Source organism: Salvelinus alpinus, chromosome 2, assembly GCF_045679555.1.
Source record: "Salvelinus alpinus chromosome 2, SLU_Salpinus.1, whole genome shotgun sequence".
NCBI lineage: Eukaryota > Metazoa > Chordata > Actinopteri > Salmoniformes > Salmonidae > Salvelinus > Salvelinus alpinus.
In genome coordinates, this window is record NC_092087.1 from 8562047 (window position 1) to 8580164 (window position 18118).

Sequence of the window (18118 nt, forward strand, 5' to 3'; positions counted from 1 at the left end):
TCTCATCTCTATCTGTCTCTCTCTCTCTCTTTTCCGCTCCCTTTCTCTCTCATCTCTATCTGTCTCTCTCTCTATCTGTCTCTTTCTCTCTCATCTCTCTCATCTCTCGTCTCTAGAATATCAAGCAGGGATTACTGTATGTTAAGGCCTCAGGGCACATAGTGGATTATTTAGTTTCTGAATATCCGGTAAACAAGTGTTATATCGAATTACAGGAATCCAACTGCAAGGCGAGTCAAACTGTCAAACTGCACCCTATTCCCTAAATAGTAGACCACTGCATAGGGAATAGGGCATCGTTTGGGACACAGTCCTAGTTCTAGTTCTATCCACATCTGAGTTTCCCATCAACAATACAGCTGTTTCTCTCTGATGCTGTTTCCAGATGAGTTTCCCATCAACAATACAGCTGTTTGTCTCTGATGCTGTTCCCAGATGAGTTTCCCATCAACAGTACAGCTGTTTGTCTCTGATGCTGTTCCCAGATGAGTTTCCCATCAACAGTACAGCTGTTTGTCTCTGATGCTGTTTCCAGATGAGTTTCCCATCAACAATACAGCTGTTTGTCTCTGATGCTGTTTCCAGATGAGTTTCCCATCAACAGTACAGCTGTTTGACTCTGATGCTGTTCCCAGATGAGTTTCCCATCAACAATACAGCTGTTTGTCTCTGATGCTGTTCCCAGATGATAAACCAAAAGGTAAATGTTTTAATACCTGGTGTTTTGAGTGTCTATCCACACACATACCACTAGGGTTGCACATGTTGGGGAATATTCAGAGGTGGAAACTTTCCATGGGAATTAACGGGAATATATGGGAATTAACGGGAATATATGGGAATTAACGGGAATATATGGGAATTAACAGGAATATATGGGAATTAACAGGAATATATGGGAATTAACGGGAATATATGGGAATTAACGGGAATATATTCAAATGAATATTAATACCATTTAAATATAGATGTTTTTTTGCATTGGATATAATTACCAATTCATCTGGAGACAGAAACATAAACCTTTTACCTTATCATAAGTTGACATAATTGCAAATGATTAAATCCTTCCAATAGAAACATTTTTTTGTTACGAATTGAACTTTAATTAAATGAGTTGACTCTTCACATGGGATGATTTCACTGAACAACAAAAGAAAGGGAATATTGAATGATCCCCAATTATCAATTGCATCTCCCAAAAACTTTTTCAACATTCATCTGTAAAATGATAGTCTAGAAACTAAAGCTTTGGTTGTCTTCCTCTCAGGCTTCCAAGTCTTCTCCCTGGACCTCCTCAATGTCCACCTCTTGAACATCAGACTCTGAGGCCTCATCTTCACTGTCACTTTCCAACCTTGTTGAGGATGGCTCATTGTCGGGCTCAAAAAGCCTCAAATTTGCCCGGATGGCCACCAATTTTTCAACCCTTGTATTGGTCAGCCTGTTGACTGCTTTAGTGTGTGTGTTCCCAAACAAGGACCAGTTGCGCTCTGAGGTGGCTGATGTTGGTGGGATTTGGAGGATGATGGAGGCAACAGGGGAAAGAGCCTCAGATTCACAAAGTCCCTTCCACCAGGTGGCTGATGAGATATGTTGGCAAGACTGCCATATTGCATCTCCATCCCAAAGCCCTTGCTTGGAAGTGTACTTCGCCAGACTGCCAAGAACCTTGCCCTCATCCAGGCCAAGGTGGCGAGACACAGTAGTGATGACACCATAGGCCTTGTTGATCTCTGGCCCTGACAGTATGGACTTCAGGCAGAAGTTTTCACGCTTTTTGATGTATTTCAGAACTGCAGTTTCCTCTGCTTGGAGCAACAGTGAAGTGGGCAGGGCAGTACAGATGTCTTCTCTTACATCTGCAAACAGAGTCTGAACATCAGACAGGATGGCATTGTCTCTGTCAATCCGTGCAATGGCTACTGCTATAGGTTTCAGGCTGCTTACCACTCTCTCCCAAAATACATCATCCCGGAGGATCCTCTTGATGGGGCTGTCCATATCGGCAGACTGTGATATGGCCATTTCTTGGAGAGACTCCTTCCCCTCCAGGAGACTGTCAAACATGATGACAACACCACCCCAATGGGTGTTGCTGGGCAGCTTCAATGTGGTGCACTTATTCTTCTCACTTTGCTTGGTGAGGTAGATTGCTGCTATAACTTGATGACCTTTCACATACCTAACCATTTCCTTGGCTCTCTTGTAGAGTGTATCCATTGTTTTCAGTGCCATGATATCCTTGAGGAGCAGATTCAATGCATGAGCTGTGATGTCAGGGTAGGACTCCTCCACTTTAGACCAAGCAGCCTTCATGTTCACAGCATTGTCTGTCACAGGTGCAAATACCTTCTGTGGACCAAGGTCATTGATGACTGTCTTCAGCTCATCTGCAATGTATGGACCGGTGTGTCTGTTGTCCCTTGTGTCTGTGCTCTTGTAGAATACTGGTTGAGGGGTGGAAATTATGTAGTTAATTATTCCTTGCCCACGAACATTCGACCACCCATCAGAGATGATTGCAATACAGTCTGCTTTCTCTATGATTTGCTTGACCTTCACTTGAACTCTGTTGAACTCTGCATCCAGTAAATTAGTAGATAAAGCATGTCTGGTTGGAGGGGTGTATGCTGGGCGAAGAACATTCAGAAATCTCTTCCAATACACATTGCCTGTGAGCATCAGAGGTGAACCAGTTGCATACACAGCTCGAGCAAGACATTCATCAGCATTTCTCTGACTACGTTCCTCCATTGAGTAAAAAAAAAACTTCTGATTTTAGGAGGAACCATGAGCTGTTGATATCGATAAGGTGTCTGATTCATCATTTTCACCTCGAATAGAAGTAGAGGGACTTTTGTCAGAGGTTGTGAGCGCTGAGGGAACTTTATGCATTTGGCCAGATGATTCTGCATCTTTGTTGCATTCTTCACATATGATTTGGTACAGTATTTGTAAACGTACACAGTTTTCCTTCTACATTAGCTGCAGTGAAATGTCTCCACACGTCAGATAGCGCCCGTGGCATTTTCCTGCAAAGATTAGAAATAAAAGTTTAAAAAAGAAATACAATTCCATGTACAGATAAATAGTTAAACAGTTAGATTAAACAACTTTGTCAGATAAATGTTTTAAAATTAAACATGTATGGGAACAGGTGAATTAACACTCCTCAGTTAGCAGGCTCAATCAAGCTAAAACCCACATGGTAGCAAAAACTAACTAGCAGAAATTGTTACAAGTCAGAAATGATTTAAACACATTTTGCTGTAGGCTACTATTTACTAGTTAACAAAAAAATAATGTATGTCATATAAAATATATTCACCCCACCCGGTATTGAAATCAACCCTTACCAGAAAGCATGTAGTCCTTGGCTCAGACAGTGTAGTAGTGTGGGCTCAATAGCATCTCATTAGTGTCCAAGATCTTGAGAATGCACTGCACATGTGATAATGTACTCTGCATGCAGAGGGGATAGTTTAACCAAAATATGCCACAAGACCTAGAATTGCCTTATGTGTATCCCACAAAAAAGGTTCACCGTTATAAGCTAACTTTTTGATGAATTTAAGCAAAGTTCCTCAAAATCCCGGACTTAAATTCCCATGGAACATTACTGGAAAGTTTCCGACCATATGCAACAACCCCCCCACACACACACACACACACACACACACACACACACACACACACACACACACACACACACACACACACACACACACACACACACACACACACACACACACACACACACGCACGCACACACACACACACACCTCTCTCTCAAAACATATTTATTTATGCAAATTCATTCCAATCTGATGTGTCTCTAAACAGACGGGAGGATGACAATGATCCCTTTTCTATCCACTGAGAATTTAGATGATGTCGATTATGAATTTGTCTGAGGGAACGGAATAACTCTGTAATGGATCTGCTGTTTTGTCTGTTTGAAGTCGTTAACCTTTAAATAAGAAACACGTCATCTTAATCACCGACTGTCATGGTGACTATATCTAAAGTCTTCATGATTATCCTTTTCACAATGCACCTTTAACCTTTCACAAGATATCAATATACAGAGAGTGCTAGATGATTCTTCATATTGTCTTTCCTTTAAACTTCCACACCTGACAGATAGATAAGGAACAGACAGGTAAACTTCCACACCTGACAGATAGATAAGGACCAGACAGGTAAACCTCCACACCTGACAGATAGATAAGGAACAGACAGGTACACTTCCACACCTGACAGATAGATAAGGAACAGACAGGTAAACTTCCACATCTGACAGATAGATAAGGAACAGACAGGTATACTTCCATACCTGACAGATAGATAAGGAACAGACAGGTAAACTTCCACACCTGACAGATAGATAAGGAACAGACAGGTACACTTCCACACCTGACAGATAGATAAGGAACAGACAGGTACACTTCCACACCTGACAGATAGATAAGGAACAGACAGGTAAACTTCCACATCTGACAGATAGATAAGGGACAGACAGGTACACTTCCACACCTGACAGATAGATAAGGAACAGACAGGTAAACTTTCACACCTGACAGATAGATAAGGGACAGACAGGTACACTTACGCGATGTATTGCTCAGTCTTGTTGTACTTCTTGGCCAGGTACTTGGCTGAGGCCTTACTGGGAATCTTGACGAAGGACATCTCCTTTCCAAAGCGCGTCATGTTGCAGGGCGTCTCACACACGCAGTAGTCATTATCCCTCTCCACCAGGAAGTCTAAGGACACAAGAATAGAATAGAATAGAATAGAATAGAATAGAACAGAATAGAACAGAACAGAATAGAATAGCATAGAACAGAATAGAACAGAACAGAATAGCATAGAATAGAACAGAATAGAATAGCATAGAACAGAATAGAACAGAACAGAATAGCATAGAATAGAACAGAATAGAATAGCATAGAATAGAACAGAATAGAATAGAATAGCATAGAACAGAACAGAATAGCATAGAATAGAACAGAATAGAACAGAATAGCATATAATAGAACAGAATAGAATAGCATAGAACAGAATAGAATAGCATAGAATAGAATAGAACAGAATAGAATAGCATAGAACAGAACAGAATAGCATAGAATAGAACAGAATAGCACAGAATAGAACAGAATAGAATAGCACAGAATAGAACAGAATAAAATAGAACAGAACAGAATAGAACAGAATAGAACAGAATAGAATAGAATAGCATAGAATAGAACAGAATAGCATAGCACAGAATAGAACAGAATAAAATAGAACAGAACAGAATAGAACAGAATAGAACAGAATAGAACAGAATAGAACAGAATAGAACAGAATAGAATAGCATAGCATAGAATAGAACAGAATAGAACAGAATAGAACAGAATAGAACAGAATAGAACAGAACAGAATAGAATAGAATAGCATAACCAAAGATCAAGTGATGGAATAAAAAACAAATAAATCGGGGAGTTATGAAGTAAGAAGAGTGCTTATTCTAATAATGTATTGGATTGAATTGAAGCACCAACAGTAAGGGTCATGACAAACCAGGCAGATTGCTCAAGAGTGACTTCAAAATTGGACGTCTATCCATGTCCTGTAGACCATTCTGAATGAGTGCCTAAACTTAATGTTTTCACCTTATCCAAAACCTTAACCGTTAACCTTCTACATTTGACATTTGGAGCAACTTCAAAATTTGACGTTTAGAGAAACAGAACAATACTGAACAGGATAAATCAATCCAGGGTGGTAAAAACACGCAGCAAATTTGAAATACGTGGATAAACATGAAATTATGCAGTGAGACTATGAGAGCAACTTCGAAATTTGACGTTTGAAGAAAAGTGGATAAACGTCTAATTCTGCTGTAAGACTGTGAGAGCTTGTTGTGAGAAACAGACAAAGCCCTGATTAGGTAGAAAGAGATGGGAAAATTTGAAAGGATCAAGCAGACAAATAGACAGAGACAGACAGAGACAGACAGGCAGAGAGACAGAGAGGCAGAGAGAGAGAGAGAGAGACAGAGAGAGACAGAGAGAGACAGAGAGAGACAGAGACAGAGACAGAGACAGAGAGAGAGAGAGAGAGAGAGAGAGAGAGAGAGAGAGAGAGAGAGAGAGAGAGAGAGAGAGAGAGAGAGACAGACAGACAGACAGACAGACAGACAGACAGACAGACAGACAGACAGACAGACAGACAGACAGACAGACAGACAGACAGACAGACAGACAGACAGACAGACAGACAGACAGACAGACAGACAGACAGACAGACAGACAGACAGACAGACAGACAGACAGACACAGAGAGAGAGAAAGACAGAGCGAAAGAGAGAGAGAGAGAGAGTGAGAGAGAGACAGACAGAGAGAGAGAGCCAGCCAGACAGCCAGCCAGACAGAGGTTTAACTTACCCAAGGCAGGGTCGGCACACTCCTTGTACTGCTCTGGGGTACAGTAAGGGGCATCTCCTGAGGAAGACATAACAGAGACAGAACACAATGTCCTGGATGAAGAAGAGGAGGAACAGGATGAAGAGGGACTTGTCTGGCGTTTACAACTCTTCTCTTTCTCTGGTCTCATCTGCCTAGAAAAACGTCTCCCTAAAATGTGATCTTAATCTCCTAATGAAATGAATTAATTGATTTCATTAACACTGGTGTCCTTTCATTTTCTCTAGATTGCACAAGCTCTTCTATCAGTGACAACACAGTTAGAGACACACCACAACAACCTGATGTCCGAGATACAGGGAATTAGCTCCCTCCTGTCGTATAATTATACTCATTCACATCCCGTCCACACTGTTCACATCCAGTACATGCCACCTGGCAGGTCTGGTGAGGAATGAGGAATGAGATCATGTCAGACGCTACAGAGGAGGACGGTGTCCCAGATGGCAGCCTACTCCCTAGATAGTGCACTACCTTTTGACCAGAGCCCTATGGCACCCTACTCCCTAGATAGTGCACTACCTTTTGACCAAAGGCCCCTCAGTCAAAAGTTCTGCACCACAGAGGGGAAATAGGCTATCATTTGGGACAGTGTGGAGGATGGTCCTTCACAGTGCAGATGACTGATGGATACTCTGAGGACAAGTGTCTCTCAGAATAACTACTGAGAGCCACTGCTACTGTTACTTCTAACGGGCACCAATTACAGGTGCTGGTTATAGGAGCAATTCAGAATAAAAGCTAGATTGCACATTTAGATAGCGTTGATTTGGCTGACAACCATGGTTTCTATAGGAATGAATCATAATACAACATTTGATTCCACAATTTGATCTAATCAGGAAATAAGTAGAACAGATATAAGTCAGTCGTTGTTGTCGTTGTGTCCTCCTCCCAGAGTGCTAAGAACCTTGGCGTGATCCTGGACAACACCCTGTCGTTCTCAACTAACATCAAGGCGGTGACCCGTTCCTGTAGGTTCATGCTCTACAACATTCGCAGAGTACGACCCTGCCTCACGCAGGAAACGGCGCAGGTCCTAATCCAGGCACTTGTCATCTCCCGTCTGGATTACTGCAACTCGCTGTTGGCTGGGCTCCCTGCCTGTGCCATTAAACCCCTACAACTCATCCAGAACGCCGCAGCCCGTCTGGTGTTCAACTTTCCCAAGTTCTCTCACGTCACCCCGCTCCTCCGCTCTCTCCACTGGCTTCCAGTTGAAGCTCGCATCCGCTACAAGACCATGGTGCTTGCCTACGGAGCTGTGAGGGGAACGGCACCTCCGTACCTTCAGGCTCTGATCAGGCCCTACACCCAAACAAGGGCACTGCGTTCATCCACCTCTGGCCTGCTCGCCTCCCTACCTCTGAGGAAGTACAGTTCCCGCTCAGCCCAGTCAAAACTGTTCGCTGCTCTGGCACCCCAATGGTGGAACAAACTCCCTCACGACGCCAGGTCAGCGGAGTCAATCACCACCTTCCGGAGACACCTGAAACCCCACCTCTTTAAGGAATACCTAGGATAGGATAAAGTAATCCTTCTAACCCCCCCCCTTAAAAGAGTTAGATGCACTATTGTAAAGTGGTTGTTCCACTGGATATCATAAGGTGAATGCACCAATTTGTAAGTCGCTCTGGATAAGAGCGTCTGCTAAATGACTTAAATGTAAAATGTAAATGTAGATATTGTATGGCTGGCCCTTAAAATGAATTAGACTGACAAACAATCGGCAGAGCAATTGTTCTGACAAATCCAGCGCAACCAATCTAGTCTGCTACTACCCATTTCATAATTAACCTTTAACAATAGATCGCAGGAAAATAGGGTTAGGGTTAGGGTTAGGGTTAGATCACAGGAAAATAGGGTTAGGGTTAGGGTTAGGGTTAGATCACAGGAAAATAGGGTTAGGGTTAGGGTTAGATCACAGGAAAATAGGGTTAGGGTTAGGGTTAGGGGTAGGGTTAGCGTTAGATCACAGGAAAATAGGGTTAGGGTTAGGGTTAGCATTAGATCACAGGAAAATAGGGTTAGGGGTAGGGTTAGCGTTAGATCACAGGAAAATAGGGTTAGGGTTAGGGTTAGATCGCAGGAAAATAGGGTTAGGGTTAGGGTTAGGGTTAGATCGCAGGAAAATAGGGTTAGGGTTAGGGTTAGGGTTAGATCACAGGAAAATAGGGTTAGGGTTAGGGTTAGATCACAGGAAAATAGGGTTAGGGGTAGGGTTAGCGTTAGATCACAGGAAAATAGGGTTAGGGTTAGGGTTAGATCGCAGGAAAATAGGGTTAGGGTTAGGGTTAGGGTTAGATCGCAGGAAAATAGGGTTAGGGGTAGGGTTAGCGTTAGATCACAGGAAAATAGGGTTAGGGGTAGGGTTAGCGTTAGATCACAGGAAAATAGGGTTAGGGTTAGGGTTAGATCGCAGGAAAATAGGGTTAGGGTTAGGGTTAGGGTTAGATCGCAGGAAAATAGGGTTAGGGTTAGGGTTAGATCGCAGGAAAATAGGGTTAGGGGTAGGGTTAGCGTTAGATCACAGGAAAATAGGGTTAGGGGTAGGGTTAGCGTTAGATCACAGGAAAATAGGGTTAGGGTTAGGGTTAGGGTTAGGGGTAGGGTTAGATCACAGGAAAATAGGGTTAGGGTTAGCATTAGATCACAGGAAAATAGGGTTAGGGTTAGGGTTAGATCACAGGAAAATAGGGTTAGGGTTAGGGTTAGATCACAGGAAAATAGGGTTAGGGTTAGGGTTAGGGTTAGATCACAGGAAAATAGGGTTAGGGTTAGGGTTAGGGTTAGATCACAGGAAAATAGGGTTAGGGGTAGGGTTAGCGTTAGATCACAGGAAAATAGGGTTAGGGTTAGGGTTAGATCGCAGGAAAATAGGGTTAGGGTTAGGGTTAGGGTTAGATCGCAGGAAAATAGGGTTAGGGTTAGGGTTAGATCGCAGGAAAATAGGGTTAGGGGTAGGGTTAGCGTTAGATCACAGGAAAATAGGGTTAGGGGTAGGGTTAGCGTTAGATCACAGGAAAATAGGGTTAGGGTTAGGGTTAGATCACAGGAAAATAGGGTTAGGGTTAGGGTTAGATCACAGGAAAATAGGGTTAGGGTTAGGGTTAGATCACAGGAAAATAGGGTTAGGGTTAGAGTTAGGGTTAGATCACAGGAAAATAGGGTTAGGGTTAGGGTTAGATCACAGGAAAATAGGGTTAGGGTTAGGGTTAGGGTTAGATCACAGGAAAATAGGGTTAGGGTTAGGGTTAGGGTTAGGGGTAGGGTTAGATCACAGGAAAATAGGGTTAGGGTTAGCATTAGATCACAGGAAAATAGGGTTAGGGTTAGGGTTAGATCACAGGAAAATAGGGTTAGGGTTAGGGTTAGATCACAGGAAAATAGGGTTAGGGTTAGGGTTAGGGTTAGATCACAGGAAAATAGGGTTAGGGTTAGGGTTAGGGTTAGATCACAGGAAAATAGGGTTAGGGTTAGGGTTAGGGTTAGGGGTAGGGTTAGCGTTAGATCACAGGAAAATAGGGTTAGGGTTAGGGTTAGCATTAGATCACAGGAAAATAGGGTTAGGGGTAGGGTTAGCGTTAGATCACAGGAAAATAGGGTTAGGGTTAGGGTTAGATCGCAGGAAAATAGGGTTAGGGTTAGGGTTAGGGTTAGATCGCAGGAAAATAGGGTTAGGGTTAGGGTTAGGGTTAGATCACAGGAAAATAGGGTTAGGGTTAGGGTTAGATCACAGGAAAATAGGGTTAGGGGTAGGGTTAGCGTTAGATCACAGGAAAATAGGGTTAGGGTTAGGGTTAGATCACAGGAAAATAGGGTTAGGGTTAGGGTTAGGGTTAGATCGCAGGAAAATAGGGTTAGGGTTAGGGTTAGATCACAGGAAAATAGGGTTAGGGTTAGGGTTAGATCACAGTAAAATAGGGTTAGGGTTAGGGTTAGATCACAGGAAAATAGGGTTAGGGTTAGGGTTAGATCACAGGAAAATAGGGTTAGGGTTAGGGTTAGGGTTAGATCACAGGAAAATAGGGTTAGGGTTAGGGTTAGATCACAGGAAAATAGGGTTAGGGTTAGGGTTAGATCACAGGAAAATAGGGTTAGGGTTAGCATTAGATCACAGGAAAATAGGGTTAGGGTTAGGGTTAGATCACAGGAAAATAGGGTTAGGGTTAGGGTTAGATCACAGGAAAATAGGGTTAGGGTTAGGGTTAGATCACAGGAAAATAGGGTTAGGGTTAGGGTTAGATCACAGGAAAATAGGGTTAGGGTTAGGGTTAGATCACAGGAAAATAGGGTTAGGGTTAGGGTTAGGGTTAGGGTTAGATCACAGGAAAATAGGGTTAGGGTTAGGGTTAGATCACAGGAAAATAGGGTTAGGGTTAGGGTTAGATCACAGGAAAATAGGGTTAGGGTTAGGGTTAGATCACAGGAAAATAGGGTTAGGGTTAGGGTTAGATCACAGGAAAATAGGGTTAGGGTTAGGGTTAGGGTTAGGGTTAGGGTTAGGGTTAGGGTTAGATCACAGGAAAATAGAAGCTTTACTTTTTCTGTCTTTCTCAGGGTTAGGGTTAGGGTTAGGGTTAGGGTTAGGGTTAGGGTTAGGGTTAGGGTTAGATCACAGGAAAATAGGGTTAGGGTTAGGGTTAGATCACAGGAAAATAGGGTTAGGGTTAGGGTTAGATCACAGGAAAATAGGGTTAGGGTTAGGGTTAGATCACAGGAAAATAGGGTTAGGGTTAGGGTTAGGGTTAGGGTTAGGGTTAGGGTTAGGGTTAGGGTTAGGGTTAGATCACAGGAAAATAGAAGCTTTACTTTTTCTGTCTTTCTCATCTTCAGCCTAGTCACCCCTGTCTCTAAGATACACAATCCATCACATTCAACAAACCTTGCCTATGCTGCTCGGCCATCGCTCATCCACATATTCATATGTACATATTCTCATTCACACCTTTTAGATTTGTGTGTATTAGGTAGTTGTTGGGGAATTGTTAGATTACTTGTTAGATTTGTGTGTATTTGGTAGTTGTTGGGGAATTGTTAGATTACTTGTTAGATATTACTGTACTGTCGGAACCAGAAGCACTGTCACGACTTCCGCCTAAGTCGGCTCCTCTCTTTGTTCGGGCGGCGTTCGGCGATCGACGTCACCGGCTTTCTATCCATCGCCGCTCCATTTTTCCTGTATCCATTTGTTTTGTCTTGTTCCCTGCACACCTGGTTTTCATTCCCCCAATCAATTCATATGTATTTATTCCTCTGTTCCCCATCATGTGTTTGTGTAGGATTGTTTCTGTTACGTGTATTTGGATATTGTGGATATTGTTACACGCATTACTTTTTGTCTATGTTCCGTGTTTTGGGCACATTTATTGTTATTTTTGTGCTGTCATTTTGGACCGGAATAAAAAGTGCGCCTGTTCACTACACTCTGCTCTCCTGCACCTGACTTCGCCTCCGATACACACTCCTAACAAGCACAAGCATTTCGCTACACTCGTATTAACATCTGCTAACCATGTGTATGTGACAAATAACATTTGATTTGAGAGTTGAGATAAAATCTCCACTAAAGCATGTGCCAACTAACCCTACTGAACAAAATCTGTTTTAAGAGTTTTGTTGGATCCCTATAGAGTCAGTGACAGAGAGGATGACTGAGTCATGGTTCCCTATAGAGTCAGTGACAGAGAGGATGACTGAGTCATGGATCCCTATAGAGTCAGTGACAGAGAGGATGACTGAGTTATGGTTCCCTATAGAGTCAGTGACAGAGAGGATGACTGAGTTATGGTTCCCTATAGAGTCAGTGACAGAGAGGATGACTGAGTCATGGTTCCCTATAGAGTCAGTGACAGAGAGGATGACTGAGTCATGGTTCCCTATAGAGTCAGTGACAGAGAGGATGACTGAGTCATGGTTCCCTATAGAGTCAGTGACAGAGAGGATGACTGAGTCATGGTTCCCTATAGAGGTCAGTGACAGAGAGGATGACTGAGTCATGGTTCCCTATAGAGTCAGTGACAGAGAGGATGACTGAGTCATGGTTCCCTATAGAGTCAGTGACAGAGAGGATGACTGAGTTATGGTTCCCTATAGAGTCAGTGACAGAGAGGATGACTGAGTCATGGTTCCCTATAGAGTCAGTGACAGAGAGGATGACTGAGTTATGGTTCCCTATAGAGTCAGTGACAGAGAGGATGACTGAGTCATGGTTCCCTATAGAGTCAATGACAGAGAGGATGACTGAGTCATGGTTCCCTATAGAGTCAGTGACAGAGAGGATGACTGAGTCATGGTTCCCTATAGAGTCAGTGACAGAGAGGATGACTGAGTCATGGTTCCCTATAGAGTCAGTGACAGAGAGGATGACTGAGTTATGGTTCCCTATAGAGTCAGTGACAGAGAGGATGACTGAGTCATGGTTCCCTATAGAGTCAGTGACAGAGAGGATGACTGAGTCATGGTTCCCTATAGAGTCAGTGACAGAGAGGATGACTGAGTTATGGTTCCCTATAGAGTCAGTGACAGAGAGGATGACTGAGTCATGGTTCCCTATAGAGTCAGTGACAGAGAGGATGACTGAGTTATGGTTCCCTATAGAGTCAGTGACAGAGATGATGACTGAGTTATGGTTCCCTATAGAGTCAGTGACAGAGAGGATGACTGAGTCATGGTTCCCTATAGAGTCAGTGACAGAGAGGATGACTGAGTCATGGTTCCCTATAGAGTCAGTGACAGAGAGGATGACTGAGTTATGGTTCCCTATAGAGTCAGTGACAGAGAGGATGACTGAGTTATGGATCCCTATAGAGTCAGTGACAGAGAGGATGACTGAGTCATGGTTCCCTATAGAGTCAGTGACAGAGAGGATGACTGAGTCATGGTTCCCTATAGAGTCAGTGACAGAGAGGATGACTGAGTCATGGTTCCCTATAGAGTCAGTGACAGAGAGGATGACTGAGTCATGGTTCCCTATAGAGTCAGTGACAGAGAGGATGACTGAGTCATGGTTCCCTATAGAGTCAGTGACAGAGAGGATGACTGAGTCATGGTTCCCTATAGAGTCAGTGACAGAGAGGATGACTGAGTCATGGTTCCCTATAGAGTCAGTGACAGAGAGGATGACTGAGTCATGGTTCCCTATAGAGTCAGTGACAGAGAGGATGACTGAGTCATGGTTCCCTATAGAGTCAGTGACAGAGAGGATGACTGAGTCATGGTTCCCTATAGAGTCAGTGACAGAGAGGATGACTGAGTCATGGTTCCCTATAGAGGTCAGTGACAGAGAGGATGACTGAGTCATGGTTCCCTATAGAGTCAGTGACAGAGAGGATGACTGAGTCATGGTTCCCTATAGAGTCAGTGACAGAGAGGATGACTGAGTTATGGTTCCCTCTAGAGTCAGTGACAGAGAGGATGACTGAGTCATGGTTCCCTATAGAGTCAGTGACAGAGAGGATGACTGAGTTATGGTTCCCTATAGAGTCAGTGACAGAGAGGATGACTGAGTCATGGTTCCCTATAGAGTCAGTGACAGAGAGGATGACTGAGTCATGGTTCCCTATAGAGTCAGTGACAGAGAGGATGACTGAGTCATGGTTCCCTATAGAGTCAGTGACAGAGAGGATGACTGAGTCATGGTTCCCTATAGAGTCAGTGACAAAGAGGATGACTGAGTCATGGTTCCCTATAGAGTCAGTGACAGAGAGGATGACTGAGTCATGGTTCCCTATAGAGTCAGTGACAGAGAGGATGACTGAGTTATGGTTCCCTATAGAGTCAGTGACAGAGAGGATGACTGAGTCATGGTTCCCTATAGAGTCAGTGACAGAGAGGATGACTGAGTCATGGTTCCCTATAGAGTCAGTGACAGAGAGGATGACTGAGTTATGGTTCCCTATAGAGTCAGTGACAGAGAGGATGACTGAGTCATGGTTCCCTATAGAGTCAGTGACAGAGAGGATGACTGAGTTATGGTTCCCTATAGAGTCAGTGACAGAGAGGATGACTGAGTTATGGTTCCCTATAGAGTCAGTGACAGAGAGAATGACTGAGTCATGGTTCCCTATAGAGTCAGTGACAGAGAGGATGACTGAGTCATGGTTCCCTATAGAGTCAGTGACAGAGAGGATGACTGAGTTATGGTTCCCTATAGAGTCAGTGACAGAGAGGATGACTGAGTCATGGATCCCTATAGAGTCAGTGACAGAGAGGATGACTGAGTCATGGTTCCCTATAGAGTCAGTGACAGAGAGGATGACTGAGTCATGGTTCCCTATAGAGTCAGTGACAGAGAGGATGACTGAGTCATGGTTCCCTATAGAGTCAGTGACAGAGAGGATGACTGAGTCATGGTTCCCTATAGAGTCAGTGACAGAGAGGATGACTGAGTCATGGTTCCCTATAGAGTCAGTGACAGAGAGGATGACTGAGTCATGGTTCCCTATAGAGTCAGTGACAGAGAGGATGACTGAGTCATGGTTCCCTATAGAGTCAGTGACAGAGAGGATGACTGAGTCATGGTTCCCTATAGAGGTCAGTGACAGAGAGGATGACTGAGTCATGGTTCCCTATAGAGTCAGTGACAGAGAGGATGACTGAGTCATGGTTCCCTATAGAGTCAGTGACAGAGAGGATGACTGAGTTATGGTTCCCTATAGAGTCAGTGACAGAGAGGATGACTGAGTTATGGATCCCTATAGAGTCAGTGACAGAGAGGATGACTGAGTCATGGTTCCCTATAGAGTCAGTGACAGAGAGGATGACTGAGTCATGGTTCCCTATAGAGTCAGTGACAGAGAGGATGACTGAGTCATGGTTCCCTATAGAGTCAGTGACAGAGAGGATGACTGAGTCATGGTTCCCTATAGAGTCAGTGACAGAGAGGATGACTGAGTCATGGTTCCCTATAGAGTCAGTGACAGAGAGGATGACTGAGTCATGGTTCCCTATAGAGTCAGTGACAGAGAGGATGACTGAGTCATGGTTCCCTATAGAGTCAGTGACAGAGAGGATGACTGAGTCATGGTTCCCTATAGAGTCAGTGACAGAGAGGATGACTGAGTCATGGTTCCCTATAGAGTCAGTGACAGAGAGGATGACTGAGTCATGGTTCCCTATAGAGTCAGTGACAGAGAGGATGACTGAGTCATGGTTCCCTATAGAGTCAGTGACAGAGAGGATGACTGAGTCATGGTTCCCTATAGAGTCAGTGACAGAGAGGATGACTGAGTCATGGTTCCCTATAGAGTCAGTGACAGAGAGGATGACTGAGTCATGGTTCCCTATAGAGTCAGTGACAGAGAGGATGACTGAGTCATGGTTCCCTATAGAGTCAGTGACAGAGAGGATGACTGAGTCATGGTTCCCTATAGAGTCAGTGACAGAGAGGATGACTGAGTCATGGTTCCCTATAGAGTCAGTGACAGAGAGGATGACTGAGTCATGGTTCCCTATAGAGTCAGTGACAGAGAGGATGACTGAGTCATGGTTCCCTATAGAGTCAGTGACAGAGAGGATGACTGAGTCATGGTTCCCTATAGAGTCAGTGACAGAGAGGATGACTGAGTCATGGTTCCCTATAGAGTCAGTGACAGAGAGGATGACTGAGTCATGGTTCCCTATAGAGTCAGTGACAGAGAGGATGACTGAGTCATGGTTCCCTATAGAGTCAGTGACAGAGAGGATGACTGAGTCATGGTTCCCTATAGTCAGTGACAGAGAGGATGACTGAGTTATGGATCCCTATAGAGTCAGTGACAGAGAGGATGACTGAGTCATGGTTCCCTATAGAGTCAGTGACAGAGAGGATGACTGAGTCATGGTTCCCTATAGAGTCAGTGACAGAGAGGATGACTGAGTCATGGTTCCCTATAGAGTCAGTGACAGAGAGGATGACTGAGTCATGGTTCCCTATAGAGTCAGTGACAGAGAGGATGACTGAGTCATGGTTCCCTATAGAGTCAGTGACAGAGAGGATGACTGAGTCATGGTTCCCTATAGAGTCAGTGACAGAGAGGATGACTGAGTCATGGTTCCCTATAGAGTCAGTGACAGAGAGGATGACTGAGTCATGGTTCCCTATAGAGTCAGTGACAGAGAGGATGACTGAGTCATGGTTCCCTATAGTCAGTGACAGAGAGGATGACTGAGTTATGGATCCCTATAGAGTCAGTGACAGAGAGGATGACTGAGTCATGGTTCCCTATAGAGTCAGTGACAGAGAGGATGACTGAGTCATGGTTCCCTATAGAGTCAGTGACAGAGAGGATGACTGAGTCATGGTTCCCTATAGAGTCAGTGACAGAGAGGATGACTGAGTCATGGTTCCCTATAGAGTCAGTGACAGAGAGGATGACTGAGTCATGGTTCCCTATAGAGTCAGTGACAGAGAGGATGACTGAGTCATGGTTCCCTATAGAGTCAGTGACAGAGAGGATGACTGAGTCATGGTTCCCTATAGAGTCAGTGACAGAGAGGATGACTGAGTCATGGTTCCCTATAGAGTCAGTGACAGAGAGGATGACTGAGTCATGGTTCCCTATAGAGTCAGTGACAGAGAGGATGACTGAGTCATGGTTCCCTATAGAGTCAGTGACAGAGAGGATGACTGAGTCATGGTTCCCTATAGAGTCAGTGACAGAGAGGATGACTGAGTCATGGTTCCCTATAGAGTCAGTGACAGAGAGGATGACTGAGTCATGGTTCCCTATAGAGTCAGTGACAGAGAGGATGACTGAGTTATGGTTCCCTATAGAGTCAGTGACAGAGAGGATGACTGAGTCATGGTTCCCTATAGAGTCAGTGACAGAGAGGATGACTGAGTTATGGTTCCCTATAGAGTCAGTGACAGAGAGGATGACTGAGTCATGGTTCCCTATAGAGTCAGTGACAGAGAGGATGACTGAGTCATGGTTCCCTATAGAGTCAGTGACAGAGAGGATGACTGAGTTATGGTTCCCTATAGAGTCAGTGACAGAGAGGATGACTGAGTCATGGTTCCCTATAGAGTCAGTGACAGAGAGGATGACTGAGTTATGGTTCCCTATAGAGTCAGTGACAGAGAGGATGACTGAGTCATGGTTCCCTATAGAGTCAGTGACAGAGAGGATGACTGAGTCATGGTTCCCTATAGAGTCAGTGACAGAGAGGATGACTGAGTTATGGTTCCCTATAGAGTCAGTGACAGAGAGGATGACTGAGTCATGGTTCCCTATAGAGTCAGTGACAGAGAGGATGACTGAGTTATGGTTCCCTATAGAGTCAGTGACAGAGAGGATGACTGAGTTATGGTTCCCTATAGAGTCAGTGACAGAGAGGATGACTGAGTCATGGTTCCCTATAGAGTCAGTGACAGAGAGGATGACTGAGTCATGGTTCCCTATAGAGTCAGTGACAGAGAGGATGACTGAGTCATGGTTCCCTATAGAGTCAGTGACAGAGAGGATGACTGAGTCATGGTTCCCTATAGAGTCAGTGACAGAGAGGATGACTGAGTCATGGTTCCCTATAGAGTCAGTGACAGAGAGGATGACTGAGTCATGGTTCCCTATAGAGTCAGTGACAGAGAGGATGACTGAGTCATGGTTCCCTATAGAGTCAGTGACAGAGAGGATGACTGAGTCATGGTTCCCTATAGAGTCAGT

The 18118-nt window shown here is 44.2% G+C and overlaps 1 protein-coding gene across 2 annotated transcripts in view; it reads right to left on the reverse strand.

Moving 5' to 3' along the window:
• Nucleotides 1–18118, reverse strand: part of LOC139553403 (acid-sensing ion channel 1) — a 430248-nt gene that overhangs the window by 8028 nt on the left and 404102 nt on the right. For both annotated transcript variants that reach the window (XM_071365701.1, XM_071365693.1), the window contains 2 exons: nucleotides 6435–6491; nucleotides 4616–4769 (listed from right to left, as the gene is read on the reverse strand). In XM_071365701.1, the coding sequence (XP_071221802.1) occupies nucleotides 4616–4769; nucleotides 6435–6491 (211 nt within the window). The remainder of the gene's footprint in view (nucleotides 1–4615; nucleotides 4770–6434; nucleotides 6492–18118) is intronic.